The sequence below is a fragment of the Puma concolor genome, chromosome B4 (genome assembly GCF_028749965.1).
Source record: "Puma concolor isolate L17-30 chromosome B4, mPumCon1.1.hap2, whole genome shotgun sequence".
Lineage (NCBI taxonomy): Eukaryota > Metazoa > Chordata > Mammalia > Carnivora > Felidae > Puma > Puma concolor.
The window spans coordinates 103,534,571-103,558,616 of NC_141673.1; the positions used below are offsets into that span (position 1 = coordinate 103,534,571).

The window sequence follows — 24,046 nt, forward strand, 5'->3', positions numbered from 1 at the left end:
AACACACTAAGTATCACTTCCTACCTTAGGCAAGAGTCGAGTCATTCTGAGGTTCTTGATCTTGGGAGGTGGCTTCTGGACTTGAACCAAAGGCTTACACTCAACCTAGATCAAGTACAACAGTATTGGAATAGTGCTTAGCATGCTATTACCTCAAGCTGTTGAGACATATGTTTTGCTTCATTATCACAATCAAGATACACTTGAAGCCAGCTCTCCTGACCCCAAAGCTAGGAAGAGCTAAGAGAGGCTCAAGAAGTACTGAATGAATGTACGAATGAATGCATATAGAAACAAGTGTTCTTTCTCACAGTGCTTATCCTGGATTGAATTTTACTATGGTCTTCATACTTTTTAAAAAAATCCATAGAAGCCTTTCTTCAAATAAAATCTTAATTAGGCACCCTGGATAGGGGAAGAAGTAAAAGCTGAGCGGTTCTTTCTACAGAGAAGGAAATGCCCATAGTCTTGCCAAGGGACTCTTTATGCCCTCAGAGTGGCTCTGAAGGTGCCCTAGTGGAACCCACTAGAATACAGAAGACCAGCCTGAACACCAGTAATTGATCAGAAGAGACTTCACATCTAGAAAGGGGTCTGGAGGAAAAAGACCAAAACAGCAGAGCTGTGTCCCCCAAAGGGTGGCAAGCACACAAGGAAAGTGTGTGACATAATTGTATATAATACAAGATAACAGTTATCTAATGGTTATGCATTTATTTTAGTATCCACGTAAAAACTATAGCACATTAAACCTGTAATATTGTAGTTGTTACTATGTAAAATGATATTAAACTTTAAGGCAAAGACAAAAACAAAAACAAAGTGTGAGTGTTATGGAGATATGGCAAAAACCATGAAGGTGGCACTGAAATGACTAAAGTTTGGCAAAAACAGGCTACAGTTTGAATCTAGGTTCTGCTCTTTGAAGCAGAACTCATGGGTTCCCTCCTTCCAGCCGTCTCTTAGGGAACTGAATGACACTTACCCAAAGCTGAGACAAGCTGGTGCCAGATCCACTTCTACAAAATTTGGTATACTGGCCACATTGAAATAGGAACTGGGTATAGTACTTTAATATCATCCAGCATAGCTAAGCACTCTACAGAGCTATAATGAAGGGAACCATTTAGAATAGTACATCTTGACCTCCTAGAATAGGGACATGCTCTGAGGGAGAATGGGCTGCATAGCCTTACACCAAACTAATTTGATTCGTTAACATATACTAATGCAGGATTTGATTGTCTATTGAAAAGGCAATGATGCTATCTGAGAAAATACTGCAGTCACAAATCTCAGAGTCCCAACTTCTCATCAAATAAGTTTGTGGGACTAAAACTTATAACAATCACCAACAATGACAAGCTAGCATTGAGAACAAGTTGGGGAGACTGGACAGAAAAAAATATATTAACAAAACACAACTAAATACCAAACAAAGGGCATGAAGATTGAGTGTCAACAAAGAAGGAAGAGATCACTGTAAATAAAGTCTTCCCAAGTGGATGTGAGGAGGCTTTGTGGAAAGGGTGTCACTTGGCCTGGGCTTTAACTGGGAGGAAGGGTAGAGAGCATGTTCATTAGGTGAGACAATATCTGGGAATGCTCTGAGGGTTTCCACTGCTCATGCTGGGTAAGCTGGAGCAGAGGGTACACTGGATTGTGGAAGGCACTGAATGCTAAGGTAAGATATGTGATCTTTATCTAATGGGCAATAGTGAATCACTGACAGTTTGCAAGGCTGGGAGTTACATATGCAGAGCAGTATTTCAGAAAGACCCTTCTAGCAGCAATGTGGCATAAAATAACGATTAGACAAACTCTGAAATCAGACCTTAGTTTTAAATCCCAGCTCCACTACTGATTAGTTGTTTAACCTGGGGCAAGTTATTAACCTTTTTTTCATGTAATATGGAGATAATAACAGTACCATCTTCCTAGGGTTGTTGTAAGTATTAAATGAGTTCATATGCATAAAGTGCTTAAACCAGTGCCTTGTATAAGCCAAGGGTAAGTGTGTGCTAGACCTCATTCTCCTCTTTTGTAAAATGAAGAGTGATTTTGGTTATTTCTCATGAAACAAGAAAATCATGGACTTAGAAATGATGGAGAATGAGCAAGATGATGCTGAACTTAAAATGGTTAAAGGAATTGAAGGTGTTTAACATGAGAGAAGATAAAATAAAATATCTGGGAGTTTAACAATTCTGATACTGCCATCATATACACTGGAATCAGATGACTAAATAAATGGACTACAGATGACAGGAACCAGGTTTCCCAATGGTGGACTGGAATTTATAGATAATCAAGATCAACATCAACATTATCACTATGTGATAATAGATTAGAGTTGGAGACATAAGTAGGAACTCATGTTTAACTCAATGTACATACAAATGGTTACACATAGTTATATTTATAAATATGTGTATATGCAAGGGTTAATACATGTGCGTGTGTGTGCGTGTGTGTGTGCAGACACACACACATGCACACACATTTCTTTGTTTTATTAGCTTGAGAGGTCCTAAAAGAAATAACACCCCAGTAGAAACAAGGGAACCTAACACTCACAGCTTGGTTTTTAATACCATTCTCCAGTAAAAGGAACCAAGCTCCTTAGAGAAATGATTGGTTCTAGGACTGAAAAAATGTACAAGATGAGCCTGGAGTATCTTCTAGTGACATAAAGTAAGGAAGGAGTAAAAAAAACACAAAAACAATAACAAAACAAAAAAACACATTGATGAGAGTGTGTCAAAGGGGCATAGGAACCAGCTGAAAAAGTTCCCAATGGCCAAAGCTGGAACAATTGTAGCAACAAAATAGTGTTGGTTTGTAACACAAACTTTAAAGCAAATATCTATGAATCCATACAGATATAAATGAATGATTTAATAAAGAAATTGGCAGAAGAAAAGAAACAAATCTTCCATGCAGAAGAGTACCTAATATATTATACAGATACTCCACCACAGAGGGTGGGAGCACAACTCCCCACTTCTTAAGCTGTGCATAGTGGCTGGTTTCCCAAAAGCATAACAAGGAAAGAAGAGAACAAAAGCAACTTTACAGGAGAAACCAGACAAACACTACCTTGGCCAGGTAATCTAGTCAACATCAGCAACCATGAAGCATGTAGATAGTAGGTGTCATTGATATAATTTGATGAAATGGCATTTTGCTTTAGTGGTCTTCTTCCCAAAGCCTACAACCCCAATCACATCATGAGAAAAACAGACAAATTCTGATAGAAAGGCAACCCACAATATACGTGGTCAGTATTCCTCAAAACTCGCAAGGTCATTGAAAACAACCAAAGTCTGAGAAACTATCACAGCCAAGAGGAGCTTAAGGGGACATGACAGTGAAATGTAATGTGACATCCTGCATAGGAACATGGATAAAGGACATTAAGTGACAATTAAGGAAATCTGCCTAAAGTGTGGAGTTTAGTTAAAAATGTATCGCTGTCAGTTCATTGTTGTAACTAAAATACCACACAAATACAAGATTTTTAATAGTAGGGGAAACTGGGTGTGAGGTATGGAGTGGTATAAGGGAACTCTGTAGTAGCTTCTCAGCTTTTCTGCAAGTCTAAAACTGATCTTAAATAAGTATATTAATAAAACAAACAAAACCCCTGAGGGGAGGGGTGATATCAGAAGGGCTATTGCTTATGACTCAGTATGAACTTGCTCTACGTGATCTGAAGGATGGAATGAGGTCAAAGTGTGGGATTTATAGAGAGGTAGTTTCGAGTTCAATAAAAAGAAGGATTTTCTAGAGCTTAAATGGAACGGGAGTTCTTATGAGGTAGTGAGTTCTCCATCACTGGAAGTGCCAAGTCCACCTAATGAGCACCTGTGAGAAATGTGCATGGACTCGATGAGTGGGCAAGATGTAACCTCCAAAGTCCTATCTGTCTCAAGACTCATTCAAGTGACCCCTAGGAGTGCATCTTGAGTGCACCCGTCATCCTCTCATGGAACCAACGTTGAGGACCATCGTATAGAACAATGTTTCCCAACTTTGTCATACCACACCACACATAAAAAATTATATTTGTGTGACACTCTGGGGCAAAAAGAGGGGGCAGCTCATAGACAGACGCTACCAACACAGGGTTCCAGCTGCCTCAGGCTCATCTGCCCTGAGGGCTGCTGATCTCTACAACTGTGCACACCTCTACCAGTGTGTCCCACAAGTTTACAAACTTTCTGCTTGTTTGTCTCCAGCAGCTTCCTCAAGAGACACATGATGGCCCATAACAACATTTCATTCTATCGTGGTATCCCCAGGAGGCAGGAAGAAGAGGGTGTGATCTCCCATATTCACAGTGGCAAAGCAGAATTTTTCCTTTAAGACCATGAGCTTTGTGGCACTGTTCTATGATCCCTGACTAATCTCTGAGCCAATGTAACAGGAATCTCTAACAGTCATGAGATCTATCTCCAAATTTAGCGTTCTCAGTGTAAAAAATGTTTTATTCACAGGGTACATAGCATAGGCAGTGACTCCTATGCTGTCTAAAACCTGGGCACTGGCCCAAAACTAGAGAAGCCTCTGGAGGAGCCAGGAGATAAAAAGACAAGATATCTGAGGATGCCACCAGGGCCCTTTCACGGCTTCTTGTTATGAGCATCACTGTTTTTGGAGGCCTTCTCAACAGCCAGGATTGAACTATGAAGCTCCTCTATTTTCCAAATTTCTTATACAAACATGTACTGCTTTTATAATTTAAAAATACCGTTATTTAAAAACAATATTATAACAAAGAACTCTAAATGGTTCATTGCAACACTAGCAGGGAAAGGCAGTGACAATGGCAGGGGGCACTCTTTCCGTGAGAGCCTGAAACAGAATCAGACCTGAGAAGACACTGTCAAGGAACCTGGACTCAGAGCCTCAGAGCATGGACACTGCACTGTATAGATCGAAAGAAGGGAGGGGAACCCCCGTGTTCACAAGTGGGCTCAAGTTGCTAGGAGACCCCTGTGTTCACAAGTGGGCTCAGGTTGCTAAGATTCCCCCACGTCTAGGCCCATATTCAAATCTTGGGATTCTCCTGGGGTCTCCAGCTATTCTTGCTGTCACTGGGTGATGATCCAGAGGGTCTAGGCACTGCCCCAACATGCATGGTGAGAAGGCTGGTCGATCAGAAGCCTGGAGTCTCAAATCCTGACCCTGGGCCCCTCCTCTACCTCTCTTGTGTCTCTGTCTTCTGAGCTAGAGACTCTTAGGTTCTCACACTTCTTTTGTTTTCTCAGCAAAAGAAAAAGGCAAGTTCTATCTCACTACTTTGCAAAAGCCACCTCACCTTTCTCAAATAAAAGCTGAGTTTGGCTTAAAAGCTAATTCGAGGAAGGTGGGAAAGCTGAAACCCAGCTGAAAGCTCCACCCCCCACCCACATCCCCAACATTCAGGCAAAAGAGGTAACAGGTGCTAAACCATTCCAGTTGCTTATTCCTGTGACTTGCTCTCAAGGATTCTTCCAGGAACACCTAGGTCCTGCCTCCCAGGCCAGGAGGATATACAGAATCACAGAGTTGGGGTGGACTTTACTGATGCATTCATTTTTAACATATTTACTGAGCGTATCTATGTGTCAGGCAGTGTGCTAAGCACAGATCACACAGTCCAGAGGTTTCAAATTTACTGAAAAGCTCTTAAAATGTAGAATCTCCATCCTGACCCCAGACTCCTCAGTGGTGGGGCCTAGAAACCTGTATTTTTTAAAAAGTTTCCCAAGTGAGTAATGTGCAGCCAGAACGGGAGCCACAATCTAATGCCATCCCCTCCTTGGGAAGTCATCTCTTCCTGCCTTGAAGTTGGCTTTCTTTTATGTCCTTGATGTTTATGTTTCCTTCCTTATTTTTTGTGAATTCTTATCTCCCCTCAGCAAGAGTGTACGGCAACAAACATGAGGCCCCTCAAGAGTTTTCCCTCTGGATGGTTCGTGTAGGGGGTCCCCACAGTGCCTAGCCATCTGTTAACATCCATGGCACCCATAGTCACAAGAGCCTGGACTGAGCGGAGACCACCTGCAGAGACAATCTTGCATTTGCTGGGTGTCTGGGATGGGGGCAGCGCATGTCATCTTCCTTGCTGGTACAGTGGGATTAGCTATAGGCTGCTTCTAATGAAGGCTGCCTCTTCGTATGTTGTCACAGGGGCGTGCCTTTGTTATAAATGTGGATTATTCAACACAAGCTGACTGCAGTAAGCACAACCTCCCACTTGCAGGACTGAATGAAAATATTTTCAGAAACTTGCAAATTATCATTTATGATTTCCTACCATGGGTGGCATAATTGTGTGAGAATGGAGATATCCCTCCAAGACTCTGCCCACCATATCCCTAGTTTAGGCACCTGTTGTAATGGTCTCCTAAGCACTACCCTGCCCCTTTCCCAATCCATCCTCTACTGCCTAAGACCTCATAAATTAAACATGAACCTCTGATCTTGTTGCTGCACTCCTTAAACTTCCCCAATGACTTCCCAGGGCATGGATGTCCTGGCATAGAAACCTTCCCAGCTTCATCCCTTGTCATGGCCTTGGCCCTAACCTTTTGACTCCAGAAATAATGAATGCCTTGCAGTTCTCAAACACTTTGTTGGTTCACATCTCAGCACTTCTGCTCCTGCTGTTTCTGCTTGGAATATTCTCTCATTGCCCAGTTGTCACCTTCCTCCATTCCAAGTCCTTGTCATTGAACTTTGTCATTGTCCTTGAACTTCCAAGTTCAAGTCCCAGCCAAAGTGCCACATTCTCCATGAAGCCTCCATAGCCACTGCATGTGTAACTTTCCCACTACCCCATGCTTCATACTTGCTCTGACCACAGCACCTGCAAAGGTTTGTTACACAAGGTTGTCTTACATCTGCCTTCTTCTGCCAGACTATGAGACCCTTTAATAAAAAATCTGAGTCTTATTTCAGAATCCCAAGCCTAACATGGCATCTCACACATAGTAGTCACTTAAATATTTGCTAAAGGAAGGAAGGGAAGGAGAAGGGGCAGACTGAAGGAGCAGGAAATCCCTAGTACTTGTTCTCAAAGACTTGAGCTGACTCTCAGTCACCTGGGATGATGAGGGAGAATAAGACGAGCTGAGGACAAAGTACAGGCTAACAGCACCCTTCCACACCCAGGTGAGATGTATGTGATATTCCTCAAACACCCATGGCTTCCCAAGAATAGGGGAAAGGAAAGTAAATGGTTGACTGACAGAGATCACAGTCATGCAGGATGGGAGTCTCCTTTGTTTACAGATAACTCAGTAAACTGCAAGAAAAAGGCAATTTTATCCATAGCCTAATATCCAGAAACCTATAGACTCTGTTTCCTGGAGCCCTAATATCACCCTCATCAAGAGGTAAGGGGGGGTTAAGTGCTTGCCATAGTGATATGGGAAACAAAGACAAATGAAAAATTAAATTTCCTTACTGCCTACAGCCTATGGACAAGTTCTTGAAACAAGCAGAGTGACCTTCCTCTAGGAGCTCAGCTGACTCGATGATGACGCTTTGCTAGGGGCAAAAGGGAACCTTGGCTTAATATTATCCTGACACCCCACCCCCTCAGGATCCTGTAAATCTACTTTAACATATACAAATTCCTTTGGAAACTTCTTTTATCTCAACTCCCCCAAGATTTATGCTGAGAATCATATTCCAAGCTTATAGCCCCCTGATATACATCTGAAGGATCCCATGATGGAGGTTTTACTAAACAGTAATAAATGACGTCTTTCTAACAACAGCTAGCCCCTCAAGGTCCTGGAAACCTTGCTTCCAAAATTCCTTAGATAATTATGCTGTCCCTAACCCCCCCCCCCCATCCTGAAGGTATATAATCACTCTTCAAAACCCCAGTGCAGCTCTTTCTGTCCATGGGTCCCGTCCCTGTGCTTTAAGAAAATCACCTTTTTTTGCACCAAAGATGTCTTCAAGAATTCTTTCTTGGCCATTGGCTCCAAATCCCACCATCACCCCAAAACCCCATCAGGGAGGCAGTTGAGCTTGGATGTCAGCGTCTCTGCCTTGTTGATAGTCCACTCTCTCCCCCATGTCACCACATTCCTTCTCCTAGTGGCTTCCTCTCCCACCAGGGGCCAGTGCTCTCCTGCTCCCTGGCACTTCCTTTTGGAAGGAATGCCTCCTAGTCAGCAAATGCACACAAGAGAATTCCCCTGTCCATACCCTCTTCTCAAAGGTAGTTTCATTTTCAAAGAGAAAGCCTAGAAAAGAACATATTTTGGTGCAAATGAATGAATCTCTATTCACAGAAGACTTCCTGGTGCTGGGGAACTAGATGAAAGAGAAATCCCATGTCCTGCATCAGTGCCCTCTCCCTGGTGGCACTGTGCCTTCCTCTTCTCTACTTTGCATTCTCCTCAAGCCAAGCCCCCACAACAACATGTGTGGTTTACCCCTCCATCACAGGGGAGTATATTTTCTGCCCCTTTATAGATAGCTAAAGGATAATAGGTCAGGTCCCTTTACAGGGCTCATTAGAACAGAACCTCAAGGCTCACTGTCTCATCTTATTACCTTGGACAGGGCCCTGGGTGTCCCCCTCATTGGCAAAGTTCAGGGGAGAATGCAACTGGACTCTCAGCAGGCATCAAGGCCACCCTGGTCTCCTGCCCCTGGGCCACCCAGCCTTTGCCGAAAGGCACACTTCCATCATACCACCCCACCTTGATCATACCTCACAGGCTATTTTTCTATTTTCTCAGCTGGCTCCTCCTTGTCTCTTCCTCTTCCCTGTTACTTAAAAAAAAAAAAAAAAAAAAAAATCCCCCAGTGCATGGCCAGGGTTGGATGAAGCTCAAGTTTGATGATATCAAATCACAGCTTCCTCCTTGCAGACTCCATAATCCCTTCCCAGAAGCCAGAACAACTGAGAATTCAAAACAAATGCATTAATGCAGAGAAAGGGTGTGATGAGAAGAGAGAAAAAAAAATCTTTGGGGATTCTATATAGAGCACGACAAGTTTGACAATTAGGCCCATCAGAGCACCATGAGAGCTGGGAGAAAGAGGCGGTTGCTAGGCTCCTCACATCCCCAGCTAAGGCATTAAGCTACTATCACTGCACAGAGCTTAGGCAAATTGCAGCATCTCTCCCATGGCTGGCTACTTCTAGCTAAGCTTCTGCCCTGAAAGCCCCTTTGGTGTGTGAAGAAGCCCAGGATGCCTGGACAGAAAAGAGTAGCCTCTTGCTTATACTCACAGCCAAGCCTGGACTCAGGAGACCCATTAGAAGAGTGAACACAGCCAACCACTTGGGAGGGCCAGACTTTGATCTCACTGATCCAGTATCCTCTCTGGAGTCCTGCCCACCAGGCTGTGTCCCTGGTGAAGGTGGAGGAAGGAGAGCCTTGGCATCCTTAGGGCTTGAGGGAGGGGCAAGAGCTTGAGTCTGAAAGCCCAGATGCTTGGTGCCCTTTTCTAATGGACTTAGTGCATGGCCTAGGGGGAGACATATCCCTTCTGATCTTCTGATAAATGAAGTTTGGACACTTATGGTGCTGGAAGCCACCTTAGGAATCTGTAATCAAATGCCCTCATTTCACAAATGGAGAAAGGGAAGTTAAGGAGGCTATCCAAGTGACCTGTCCAAGATAACACAGCAGTAGCAAACCTGAGCCAAGAATCTATGCCACCAAGTGCCTTTTTACTGTACCATGCTGCCATCAGATGATGTCTGACCTCTTTTGTGTTCTGCCATGAAACTGAATGGGAAGAGATTATAAAGCATTTCCCCTCCAAAGGTCTCTAAATACAAAATAAGATTATGCCTTTATTCTGATGGTGCCTGGATAAAGTTGCCAATAGATAGAAACATTCAGAAAGCAAGAATTTATTCTATAAATTAGACACTAAATTCTTGCCAATAAAAAGTAGATTTATGCATCCTCTAAGAGTTAGAGTAGCTGATTTCTAAGGTTCTATTCCCATTGATTCAGATTCATCCAATGCATTTGCAAAAGTTATTCCTTCTGCCTGAAATGCCTGCCTTCCAACTCACCACACAGCCTCTTTGCATAACCCCAGCAGGACATCATTCACTTTGAAAAAAAATGTGAATAATGAGCCCTATAACTTGTACCCCTTGATGGGACTGTAGCTGATTGGCATGCCATTGAAGCACGATCATGTACCTGGGCAGTAACAACATCTTAAGAAAACTTTCTCTAGGCCCTCATAGAATTTTGTTTCTACTTTAGTGACTACACTAACCATGCCCTATTGTCATGTATCTTTTTACATGTTTATGTCCCTCACTATACTATGCACACACAAAAAGGAGATATACATGTTTATTTTTGTGTCCTAGCACTGAGGATAATGCTTGGCCCAAAGTTAGCTCTCAATAAACACTTGTGGGATGGTTTATGAAAGAATTCATCCATCAAAGGTCTTTAAAGCTTCACAGAAGAGAAAAAAAGTACTTGACTCTAAAGTCAGATATTCACTGGAATTCTTACTCTGCTACTTGCCAATAGTGTGACCTTGGCAAGCGATTTGTCTTCTCTCAGGCTCAGTTTCCTTTTCTGTAAAATAAGACTAGTAACCTTACAGTAAAACTAAAAACAAAAACAAAGCACGCATGCACACAGACACACACAAAAATAAGGTACTGTAAGAACTAGCAGAGACTATAGATACCAGAATCAGAAACCTTCCCCCTCAAAAGCTCCAAAAACTGAAATTATCAGGTAAAAGCTGAAAAACAATCATGTGTGATACGCTTAAAGAAATAAAAAAAAACTAAAATATAAGCTACCATGCAAATAACCAGATTTAAAAATAAATAAATTAGAACTTGGAAAAATAAAAAATATATATAAAAATTGAAACTTAAACCTTGATGAATGGACTTAATAAAAAATATTTAAGCAAAAAAGGCAGAACCAGGCACTTCACAGAAGAGGAAACACAAATGCCAATTAACATACAAAAAAAGACTCAATCTCATTAATCATCATCAAAATGCAAATCAAAATACATTAAGATATTGGTACCCATCTACCAAACTAGCACATAGAAAGCCATACAATAACAAGTGATAGAAAGGATGAGGAACCATTAGAACTCACACATACTGCTGGCCGCAAAGTACTTTGATACCAATGTTTTAGAAAAGAGTTTGGCGTTATCCAGTAACGTTAAGCATCTACATACCCTAATACCCAGCAATTTCCCTCTTAGTGTCTACTCTAGAAACCCTACATATATGCACTAGCAGATGTGCACAACAACATTCATAGCAGCACCATTTTTGATAGCAGAAACCAGCAAATAACCACATGCCATCACCTGCAAAACTTCAAGAAGTGTGATATGCCCATACAATTGAATACAGCAGTGAAACTGATTTATAAACAGGTTCCTGTGAACAGAAGGATTGATATGGACAGTACCTAAGGGACATAGGCACTGAGCAATCAGAACGGAGACCTGATCAATCCAAGCCAGATGCTGTACCAGGGTATGCTGACTTAGTACTCGGCCTGAGAAGTGACTGTAGAACAAAAAATGAACAGCACGATTCCATGTATATAAATCCAAAAACATGCAAAATTAAACAATACATAGTTTAGAAGGATTATAAACATGTAGAGAAAGAAATGAAATAACATGTAAAAGAGTGGTTACCTCAGAGGGGTCAATGTAACGTAAGATGGGGAGAGACACATAGGAGACTTCTTCCTTAAACTTCCTTAAACTGTGTAATATATACCCACAAGGGTGTTCATTGCATTATTATTCTTTACACCCTACACACATACTTAAATATTCTTTTAGATATTCAATACTTAATAATAATTTTTAAAAAGCATTAATGAATTATAGATAAAATCTGAATCCCGATTTCAGTTTTTATTAGTAGAATGGTTTTAGGTAACTTGCTTAATCTAATCTCTTTGTATCTCAGTTTCCTCCTCTATAAAGTGGGGGTGATAACTGCCTCAATATTGCTGAAAGAAGCAAAGGTAAAAGGCTAAACATACATAGGGGAGGAGGTCGTATTTCTAACATATCCATATCTCCACCTCCAATGTCACTTTCAATGGAAGTTGCCTATTCAGTCTGATTAATTCTGATACTCAGAGAAACTCTCCATGTCTGTCTGTTTCACTTCCTTGTCACAGCAACAGAAGGCAATCTGCAGTCTTTCTCTCTCCAAACCAAGAGCACCAATGGGAATGCAAAACAAAGGAACTGGTACTTATTATGTAGATCTCAGAAGGAAGCATGGGTCCCAATGAGAAAATGGGAAAAAGTAAGTAAGCACTCTCCTTTGGGAATGGATGTGTTGGCTTTCTTTCTCTCTTCAGCTATAATTGACTGTGACTTCTGTTTCTTTACAATACCCAATGGTCAGAATGCTTGTTTTTCCTATGGAGCACCAATAAAGAAATGAGATGGTGTAAACCCTCAGATCTTTTTTCACTGTGGAAGACTCATTACTAAGTCTGTCTGCTACATGAAACCCCTTTCTGTTCAATGAAGAGGAGGGAAGGTAAAAGAAATCAATACTGAATGGCCCTCCGCCGGCAAGCTCATCCTCTTATCTCATTAATTTCCACCGCAACGGGAGAGGGGGTTTGTAGGAATAACTATACCAAGTTTCACAACCAAGAAAGAGCCTTAACAATCTAACCAAGGTCTCATAGCTGGTGTCTAAATAGACATCTGTCCCCACATGATAGAAAAGAACTTTAAAAAAAAAAGTGTTCATGATCCCAAGAGATTCTGATTTCAGTGGCCTTTAAAACCTTTCCCAAGTGGGGCGCCTGGGCGGCTCAGTCGGTTGAGCATCCGACTTCAGCTCAGGTCACGATCTTGCGGTCCGTGAGTTCGAGCCCCGCGTCAGGCTCTGGGCTGATGGCTTGGAGCCTGGAGCCTGCTTCCGATTCTGTGTCTCCCTCTCTCTCTGTCCCTCCCCCATTCATGCTCTGTCTCTCTCTGTCTCAAAAATAAATAAACGTTAAAAAAAATTAAAAAAAAAAAACCTTTCCCAAATGATTTTAAATATCCAATCAACATTGAGAACCACTGGTCTAATTCCATCTCAGCTCTCACTGATGAGGAAAATAAGGGCTGGTCTGTACCATTCTCGGCATTAACCTGCAACATCTGACCTTTCTATAAAGAATTCCAATTTTAAGCTTCAGGAGAGATGGGATTGTTTTGTTTTTTTGTTTTGTTTTGTTTTGTTTTGATCTGTTTTGTTCTCCACATCCCCAGCACCTAGAACAGTGCCTGGAATGAGTAGGCACTCCATAAATAATTGTAGAGAGAAAAAATAAATAAACACTTTCCTGGTTTCTATTCCACAAGTACACATTGAGTTTTAATCTGTGTGAGGCACTGTCCTAGGTTCCAGGAATTTAGCACTGAACCAGACAATGTCTATGCTGTTACGGCACTTCTGTTCGAGAACAGCACTATTCAATAGAAACATCATGCAAGCCACGTGTGAAATTTTAAATTTTCTGGTAGCCACATTTAAAAAAATAAAAAGAAACAGGTGAAATTAATTGTTATGTATTTTATTTGACACATCATTTGCAGAACACTACCTTAACATGTAATCAGTATAAAAATTTTTACAGTGTTATCAAGGTGTTAACATGCTACAAAACCCACCCAATTATAAAAAGTTATCAGTAAGTTACTTTACATTCATTTCCTCACACCAAGTCTGTGAAACATGGTGTGTATCATTCACAATGGCAGCATACCTCCAATTGGACAAGACCCATGTCAAGGGCTCCGTAGCCTTACATGGCCAGTGGCTGCACTATTGGTCAGTGTAGTTCCACAGGGCGAGGCAGACAGTAAACAAGTACACAAACAAATACAGAATACAATTAGAAAGGGTGTTGAGAAAGGCTTATCTAAGGAGGTGGTACTCAGAAATCAAGTGACTGGAAGGATAGAGGATAAATAACAGAACCTGTTCTTCCAGTGCTGAAAATAGAAAATGTATCTTTAGAGGGCTTAGTTAGGAAGTCCTTTGTAGCTCCAATTCATCAACTGTCAGAAAAGCTGTAAAGTAACACTCTATATTAACAGAGTTCCCTTCCCCAGACTTCTCCCAGGTTCTACTCCTAAATGGTCTAAGAGAGACCCCGGAGTGCTGCTAGGTCCTCCAGGCCCAGAAGCTGGCCGTTAGGCAACACGTTTTCTATGAACAGAGTTACGGAAGAGCCAGATATCATCCAACCTACTAGCTGAGATAACTGTGGTCCAGAAGAGAGGATGTTCCCTCTGCTAGCAGTCAGGACAAACTATAATACAGGAGCATTTTCCTCAAGTGCGGAGAGATCCTGTGTCATTGGAAGCCACTGTGAGAGCCCTGGGACCTTTGCCAGCTAAGTGGAGAGGACAGGGACTCTCCACAGGCATCCAAGGCAAATGACTTCCTGCAGAGATCTCTCTGTGGCAGATGGCTCTTTAATATTTAGTCAAATGAATGGGGGCATTTTTTAAAGCATCCTACATTACTATCCAATGATCACCCTGTTGTCTTAAATCCAGGTGAAATCAATTATTAAAAACAACATTTTAAAACTCTCTTAGCTGGGGCACCTGGGTGGCTCAGTCCGTTAAGCGCTCGACTCTTGGTTTCGATTATGATCTCAAAAGGTTCGTGAGTTTGAGCCTTGCATCAGGCTCTGTGCTGACTGCAGATTCTCTCTCTCTCTCTCTCTCTCTGTCCCTTCCCTGCTTTCTCACTCATGCTCTCTCTCTCAAAATAAATAAACTAAAAAAAAAAAAAACTCCCTTAGCTGAAATACTACCAAGATCCATATTTAAAATAAATATTTAATTATTTTTATAAATATTATAGTTATAACTTAGAAGATTAAATATTGTGAAAAAAATATACATTATTATCAATTCATTCAAAAATTCAAAATATTTTTTCCAACACTTGCTTGGGGCAGTTGATAGGCTGAGATTCAGAGCACTCTTCTCATCTTCCATGTGTTTTTAGGTCAAGAGATTATAATTCCTTCTTTTCCTCCTCCAATTAATATGATTATCCACTGAAACCCAAGATTTCACATGCTGTGGATGGTTATTGACTTGTTTTCATTTCCTTACTTAAGCCTATTCAGCTCAACTGGATAAGAAGTCCATTGGGGGAAATGAACAGATGGTGAAATGACATTTATTTATGGCCCATAAGAATAATTACCAATGTAAAGACAATAGTTATAAGTTTAGATGGTATTTTTTATTATTGATTTTTTTTAAAGTAGGCTTCATGCCCAGCGCAGAGCCCAACATGGAGCTCAATGTAGGGCTTGAACTTATATGACCCTGAGATCAAGATCTGAGCTGAGATCAAGAGTTGGACACTTAACAGACTGAGCCACCCAGGTGCCCCTAGACAGTATTTCTAAATGGTATTGTCAATTGCTGGCAGTTACAAAAAATACAACATAAATGAATTTTTATTCAGCATGATTTTTAAATTTTTTTTGACAATTCTTGTTGTGGCAACTATAGCAGAATAGGTTTTCCGTAAAATTAATATAAATATATGAAGGAATTTTATAGGACAACATTTAACAGAGTTGACCTGACTCAGCAAAGAGGCAATGAATAGAGTGGTTAAGAATATGGGTTTGGGGCTCTGGGTGGCTCGGTGGATTAAGGGTCCAACTTTGGCTCAGGTCATGATCTCACAGTTTGTGAGTTCAAGAGCCACACTGGACTCCAAACTGGTAGCCTGGAGCCTGCTTGGGATTCTCTCTCTCCCTCTCTCTCTCTGCCCTTCCCCCACTCATGCTCTGTCTCTCTCAAAATAAATAAACATTAAAAAAAAGAATATGGATTTGAATTCCATCTGCCACTCAATGGTTTATGGCCATGGCTAATTAACTTCACTTGAATCTCAGAAATCGGGATAATAATTGTACTTGCCTCTAAGATTCATGTGAGAGTCATCCAAGCACTCAGTAAACAGGAGCTCAAGCAGATTAAAACAAATGTAAGTTGCAAAACTCATGGTGATTTTTCTAAGTCATGACCAAGACCATTTTGTTTGTATAATAGTTTTAAATGTGAACAGAATGTTGTCTTTATTATCCTGTTTGATGTAGATTTACTATTTTAAATTAAATATTAATTTTTGCTTTGTCAAAAGAAATGTTTTAGGTATTAATAAATTTTTGTACCTATGAATTATAAAATAATGGTTTTGTTGAATGTGATAATGGCAGGGATAGGGATGGGGAACAACGGACATCAGGATTCATTTTTATGAGTTATAACCCTGAGGGGGAGAAGGCCAGGGTTAAATCAGACACTGCTTGGAGGAGGTGACCTAATAGTCATAATTTTAAGGAGGTGGTGTGTGATCTACAGGGAGGAAAACTTTCACCAGGCCTCAGATAGGCTGCTGAACTCCAGTTCTTCAAAGCATTGCACGAGCAGGACTCAAGGTCAAGCCTAATGCCCCGGACTCAAGTTTGCCACAGAATTTTCAGAGCAAGGACCCCAAATAATACGATCTTTTGAGGAAAGTGTGAAATTCAAACTGAGGGCATTAGATGAAAAAGTATGCCTGATTTAGAAGTAGATCTTGTGATCACAAAGTCACCACATCACAAAATTACCTTCAGTGCTGTGGCATTTTACTAGTTTTGAGGTAAAAAGGAAGGCACCATGTCTGTGTTAGGGAACACACACACACACACACACACACACACACACACACACACAGACGTTTTCTGGAAATTTCTTGCATACATGTTTGGAACATTCTGGGACACTTCTAGTGTGGTTCCAGAAATACGGAGCGCAATACAAGGCACTGTAGAAGAGACATAGCCTCAGGCTACCTGTTCAATGAAGGCCCTGCAGTTCTGGAGTTCATGACACTACACTCTGGCCCTGTAGCCAATTTCCCTCCAAGCCCGCCCAGACCTGGCTCTACCAACCAGCCTGGTCCCCCCACAGTTCCCTTCCCCTCACACTGTCATCAGAGGTGCTTGGGGCACAGTGGTCACCACTGGGTCCAGGGTCCCCAAGTCTTCATAATGATACCCCTACTCCCCAAATGAAATTCAAGGATCTTTACCTTCACAGGGTTGACATCCTGTTTCTTTCTTGTTTTCAAAACCGGGAAGGATGTTAAACTGCATTTCCTTGGCTTTTGAGCATCCATTGTAGTCCTACAGGAGGAAGGGTAGAAAGAAAATTGGCAGTAGGAGCAAAGTGTCGGTAACGGCCCCAACACCCAAGGCGGGAAGAACACAGGGCAGGCTTGGAGACAGAAGTAGGTGGCGGGCCTGAAACAGTGACTGAGTCTCTGTTACTCCTTTTGTTTCCCTTCTGGTGACTGATGATGTCAGGAGAGGGGGCGTCTTGGCATGAGACTTTGGGTGCTCAGAGCAGAGGGAGACGGCAGCCAAGGAAGAAAGATGAGCTAATAATGTGGCCAGCAGTTTAGGACACCAAACAAAAAGACCCATTTCCTCTAGCTCACTGCAAAGCAAAACATTCTCTTGCCACACACACCTTACACTCTGAAAGATACATACATTAGCAGTTACTTGGTAGCTGAATGCCTATAGAAAGAGAAAAAAAGGACAATTGGTAGAAATGCTTTCCCTGGATCTCATTTAGCCATTTTTGCACCTTCTTTACTCAGGGCACAGCTCCATGAATAATGAACTCGCTGCAAGAGGAAGAACTAATTCAACTTAAGTTTATGGCATCTAGTCAAAGTGGTGATTTATGTGAGTGGAAGAGTCTTAGAGGCTCTCATGCCACTGCTACACACCTGTTCCACAAGCAGATGGATGCTGGAACTCTGCTTTGTGTCCCTTGGAAGTCCCTTGTCAGCCTCCAACTCTAGCAAGAGCCAAGGGAATCGGGAATATATGAATAAGGACAGAAAGGGAATCAGTGCAAATGTTATCCTGGCTTCTGCCTACCATTCCATTGTTTAGGTTCTTACAGACACTATAATACTGACAGCATCACAATTTTGAAATTATTCAGAGGACTGAAGACAAGTCACGTCCACTGTTCTTGCAGCATAATGTTGGAAAATCAGAAATTACTTGTCTCTATATAAGGAGAAGTTTAAAAATGCAGCAATATGTATTATAGACTATGATGCGATCATTTAAAAAATGAAGCAAATTTCTATGTATGCCTGTAATATATTGAATAAAACAGAATAATATGAATGATTCCATATTTATTTAAGGAAAACCAAGATGTCTGCATGACTTTACACAGGCATATTGAGGAATATAGATAATTAAACCATAAAGTTAATTACCTTTGAGGGACAGAGCTGAGAGAGGGGAGTGGGGACTTTAATTTTAACACACACACACACACACACACACACACACACACACACACTATAAAAAAAGTCCTTCCCCCCAACAGTGCAAGAGGGTTCCTGTTTTGTGCCCCCATGTTTATAGTGGCACTTCCAACAATAGCCAAATTATGGAAAGAGCCTAAATGTCCACCAACTGACGAATGGATAAAGAAGATGTGGTTTATATATACAATGGAATACTAATTGGTAATGAGAAAGAATGAAATCTGGCCATTTGCAGCAACATGGATGGAACTGGAGAGTGTTATGCTAAGTGAAATAAGTCAGTGAGAGAAAGACAGATACTATATATGTTTTCACTCATATGTGGATCTTGAGAAATTTAACAGAAGACCATGGGGGAGGAAAAGGGGGAGAGAAAGGTACAGAGAGGGAGGGAGGCAAACCATAAGAGATTCTTGGATACTGAGAACAAACTAAGGGTTGATGGGGGATGGGGGAGAGGGGAAAGTGGGTGACGGGCACTGAGGAGGGCACTTGTTGGGATGAGCACTGGGTGTTGTATGGAAACCAATTTGCCAATAAATTAAATAAATAAATAAATAAATAAATAAATAAATAAAGCCCTATGCAAACAGTATGGAGGCTCCTCAAAAAATTAAAAATAGAACTACCCTATGACCCAGCAATTGCACTACTAGGTATTTACCTAAGCGATACAGGTGTGCTATTTTGAAGGGGCACAGGTACCCCAATGTTTATAGCAGCACTATCGACAATAGCCAAAGTATGGAAAGAGCCCAAATGTCCATCGATGGATGAAGCGATAAAGAAGATGTGGCATATATATATACACAATGGAGTATTACTCAGCAGTCAAAAAGAATGAAATCTTGCCATTTGCAACTAGATCAAATCAAAAAGAATGAAATCTTGCCATTTGGATAGAACTAGAGGATATTATGCTAAGCAAAATTAGTCAGAGAAAGACAGATATCATATGACTTCACTCATATGAGGACTTTAAGATACAAAACAGATGAACATAAGGGAAGGGAAGCAAAAATAATATAAAAACAAGGAGGGGGACATAACATAATAGACTCTTAAATACAGAGAACAAACTGAGTGTTCCTGGAGGGGTTGGGGGTGGGGGGAATGGCTAAATGGGTAAGGGGCATTAAGGAAGACACTTGTTGGTGTGAGCACTGGGTGTTATACATAGGGGATGAATCACTGGAATCTACTCCTGAAACCATTATTGCACTATATGCTAACTAACTTGCATGTAATTAATTAATTAATTAATTGATTTAAAAGTCCTATGCAAAAGCAAACAAAAAGTAATAGTTGCTTCTCTTCAAATGATCATAATGTCCCTTCTTTCTTCCCTTCCTTCTTTCATTTCTACAAACATTGCTGAGATAATTCCTCTGACAAACCAGACATGGCCTCTGCCCTCAAGGAGAGTTTGTAATCTAGGAGGGGAGACACATGGACATTACAACGTACATGATCATTACAATGCACGTGATCATGGCATTAATAGAGGCCTGTGCAAAGAGCTAGTGGAGCACACTTCCAGGGATGACTAACGTCTGTTGGAAGAGCTGAGGAAGCCTCTGCACTTAAGCAGAGTAGAATTGTCCTTGCAGAATAAACAGGACAGGAATGGAGTCGAGGGCAGTTGGAGAAGACTGTGTAGGCACAAAAAGTATGAAAGAGCAGTGCCTTCTCCAGAAAGTGTGAGTACATGGACATTGCTGGTGGAGGACCAGAGAGCTGGTTAGACTGTAAAGAAAGGGTCGCATGGTTTATTCTAAGCCTGAAAAAATCAGACTTGTACTTTAGGATCATCTCTCTGGCAATGCCATGGAGCAAGGTTTGGAGGAGCTCAAGTAGGAAGCTGTCTGGAGCATCTAACGCAAGACATGATGCGGGCCTCAACCAAGGCAATGATAGTAGGACAGAGTGCAAGTGGGAACCTGGGATAATTTGGGGGACAGAACCGGTAGAATTTGGGCCATCAATCTGATGTGGAGGTTGTAAAATCTGAACACTGGGGAAGAATGAATATAATTCTTTCTGCCAGGGCTCTGTATCAAATGTTCCCTCCATCTACTTCCCAAGGATGTGGGACACCATACAAGTCCACGTGCCTCTTTCCTGGCAAGTGGAGCTTTTTCTTCATTTCAGCTTCAGGTGCCCTGTCGGTGAAGGCTACACAAAGACCTGAAGAAGATGCTGAGGGATCTTGGAGTCTCATCTCAGTGCTGCCCCCAGACAGATTCTGAGCAAGTCATGTGCCTTCTCGAGACTCAGTTTCCCCATTTGTAAGATTTGTAAAACTGGACCAGATGACTTCTGATGTCCCTTTCAGTTCTAAGCTTCTTTGATTCTAACTTTATTAAATATTGTCACATTGGGGGAAAAATTCTATTGTGACTTTGGATAATTCTGTGGTTCTCAAAGACTATTTTGTGCCATTTTTCCCCTAAGAATGCATTCAATCTAACTTCCATTTAATCCATGACACTTAGTCCACACTCAAAGCTTCACAAATACCACGTTTTATCCTCAAAATAAGTGGTGAACTATGTAGAGTATGTTTTATAGCTTGTTTATAACTGTTGCATGAAGGATTAGAGAAAACAAATAAATTCATCTCAGAGCTAGAGTAAATATTGCTTTGAAAACTGAAACTAAGACTTAAAAATTACTCCTATTATTTTACATGAAGATCAGTTTCCCTACCTCTCCAGCTTATATACCCATCTCTTTCCTCTGGATTTCAGCATTTTTGCTTGTGTTACTTGATCAACAACTTTATTGTTAATTATTTTAGGGGTAGACACTTCATCTCATCTTGATTGTGAATCTCTTGGGGGCAGGAATGATGAACTTGGATTTTGTTTTATTTTACTTTATTTTATTTTTTATATTTTTCATAGGGGCATGGACAATGACTTGTCTACTGAAAGGCCTTTGTACAAATGTTCTGAAGAAAGAGAAATCTAAGACAGTTTAGATTAATTCATCAAAAAAAATTGAAATCACCATCTGAATGTCAGAAACTGTGCTAAGCATGGGGGATTGAGAGATAAATAGAACAGAATCCTTGCTTTCATGGAGTTCAGTCTTGTGGGCATGACAGACCCATAAACAGTGGACTGCAGACACAGTATTTTATACATAATGCATTATCTATGTACACCAATCTTCGATGCCCAGAAAGGATATATATCTTTTGAGATTTACCTGGTATGGTTTTAGTATTTTTACTGTAGCTGTTCAGCAGCTAGTTCTTTATGCCCTGGAGAGCTACCTTTGGGGCAGAAATTGTGGCAGTGAAGAACTTTGCAGGGACTCCCTTTGCATTTCTGTGAACAAGAGACAATGTATTTAATGCATTTAACTTACTGTCACTTCTGCAAAGAAAACTCCTTGGGTCCCTTTGCAATTATCCTTGAAACCCTTCATGGTCTGTGGACTCTCACAGCTGGAAGGGATTTTAGAGGCCATTCATCCATTTCCTGCCTGGGAGAAATCCTCCTTAGGGTATCCCTGGCAATCACTCAGTCTCTGCTTGAATATTTCTGACAGAGCTCACTGTTCTTCCAGGCAACTCATTTCTCATCCAGCTGCTGATACATATGATTGGTGCCCAGCAAATGTTGGTTGGAAGAAATGATATTGAACAACATACCCTCCACCGATACTTGTTATCTTCTGCAGAACAACAAAGATCACATCTACCCTCTCTTCTACTCAAGAGTTCTTGACTATTCAAAACAGTGGCTTTTGCTTCTCTGGAACCTACTCATCTCCAGGCATTCTGGAGTCTTATTTCAAACGCCTCTTCATATGATACAGCATCCAGGCATGATGGAGAGAACCTATATTGTAACTATTCCTCTCTACTGTCTAGTTTTTTGATGACCTTGCTTTAAGAGGCTACGGTTTTCTAGAGTCTAGGTTATGGACTGATCAGTGCTAACTCAGGCAGGAAGACCTTTACATCATTCATCTGTTTGCTATATTTCTATTAATGAAGCCTAGACCAGTATTTTCCCTTTTTAGCCATCACAACACACTCATGTTGGATTTGGCATCAGCTAAAACCAATGACTCCCAGGACTGGGTCCTCGGCAGGTTTGAGAAGTATCTTTCCAGCCAAGTTCCTGACAACAGTACGGAGTCGGGGAAGGCGAAGTCAAAGAATGGCTGGCACACTACTAGAGACTGCCTTCGGGTTTATCATTACCCTCTCGGTAAGGACTAAAACAGACAAGGGAAATAACAGACCAATTAGCAGAGTCCAGGTTTGGAGAATTCCTTAGAACTTCTCGATTTTACGTACCCAACACACATAAATGATGAAGTCCCTCAAGCAAGACTGGCAACAAAGGACCCATTTGTCCTTTCATAGTCTGAACTTTCTATAAATGGCCTTGCACTTTTGACCATCAGTCATTTTAAAACAGGTCTGAGGGTTCACAAGTTACTTAAGCCCTGAATTGACTGATGGACATTTCAAACGTAGCAAGTAGCACAAATCAACTTAAATCAGATTTTTTAAAAACCCAAATTTTGTATTCTTCATCCCTCTTTTGGGGAAAATATTTGCTAAAAGGAGCATCACCCTGGAGTGGCAAGTATCACCAAAAGGAAAGCGTTGCTCTGGACGTACGATCCACCCACCGCTTTGAGTCGCCCCGCATTGGGCTCTGGCTGAACACGGAGGCGTGCAGGGTCAGAATAGGCTCGTGTCAGCCAGATCCTAGGGCGTCCACGTGAGGCGTGGGGTCGTGGGCTCACTTTTGACCTCCAGGAGGACCAGCCAGGACGTGAAGATAAATAAAAGGGGAAGAAATTTTGTGCCCCACGTTGTTGAGGCCAGGGCTGGAAGCGATTTCAGGAGAGGTCTTATGACCTCCCTAAAATCCACCTCTCTCCACCACGCATTCAGCCGAGGTCAGCGATGCAACATTCTGTTAGGAGGAAGCTGTATCCACGTTGGGTTGTGAGGACAGAGCGGTTCAGAGCACTTTCCTCCAGTCCGCGCTCACACTCAGCCTCTCTCTCTCCTCTGACCACACTTACTACATGCATTCTCTGCTCTGCACCTCCCTTGACCCCGCTCCGCACCACATTCTTTCCCCACAGCCCCAGAGCCTTTGGCCCGCCAGCGTCCACCCCCACCCCCACCCCGGCCTTACTTGGTCCCCACGCGGGCAGAAGGTGGGAGGAGCTGCATCGGGCTAGCGCAGACTTGCCGGGCGGCCGCTTCGGGACACTCACTCCAACACCCCGCCCGCAGGCCCGCCCGCGCGGGCCGGGGACCACGCCCTCCTCCCGTCGCTAGGGAAACTCTGTCCACTCTTTTTGTGACTCCGGACCTGAAAGGACTTGGGCTCTGGACCGGTCCAAACCACCTTTCACACCAGATCCTAGAGGACACCTCTCTTCCCTTTGCTCCAATTCAATCGCCCCAGAGTTGAAGGACATCCCAAGGATGGGGAGATTAGAGTTCACCCAATTGCCCTAGGCTCCTGAAAGTATCCCTACTTTCTCCCTCTTCAAAAGTCTGTGGTTACCAGAAGCTCACAGCAAAAGTTCTGGATATAATATATTCAGATGAACACTTCTTGAGCATTTGCTCTGCATCAGGTTTTAAGTGCATGAAAACTAAGGTAAGTTATA

At 41.8% G+C, this 24,046-nt stretch overlaps 1 protein-coding gene across 5 annotated transcripts in view; it reads right to left on the reverse strand.

Moving 5' to 3' along the window:
* The window catches only part of DYRK4 (dual specificity tyrosine phosphorylation regulated kinase 4), a 52,256-nt gene extending 28,591 nt beyond the window's left edge, over window positions 1-23,665 (reverse strand). For 3 of the 5 annotated variants that reach the window (XM_086714271.1, XM_025930549.2, XM_086714273.1), the window contains exons 1-4: window positions 23,563-23,665; window positions 21,602-21,723; window positions 17,123-17,216; window positions 25-105 (exon numbers count right to left, since the gene is read on the reverse strand). In XM_086714271.1, coding sequence (XP_086570397.1) covers window positions 25-105; window positions 17,123-17,209 — 168 coding nt within the window. In that variant the 5' untranslated portion in view covers window positions 17,210-17,216; window positions 21,602-21,723; window positions 23,563-23,665. Of the gene's footprint in view, window positions 1-24; window positions 106-17,122; window positions 17,217-21,601; window positions 21,724-23,044; window positions 23,317-23,562 lie in introns of those variants that run through there. The other 2 variants (XM_086714270.1, XM_086714272.1) reach the window with 2 other exon arrangements.
* Window positions 23,666-24,046: the final 381 nt, after the last annotated feature.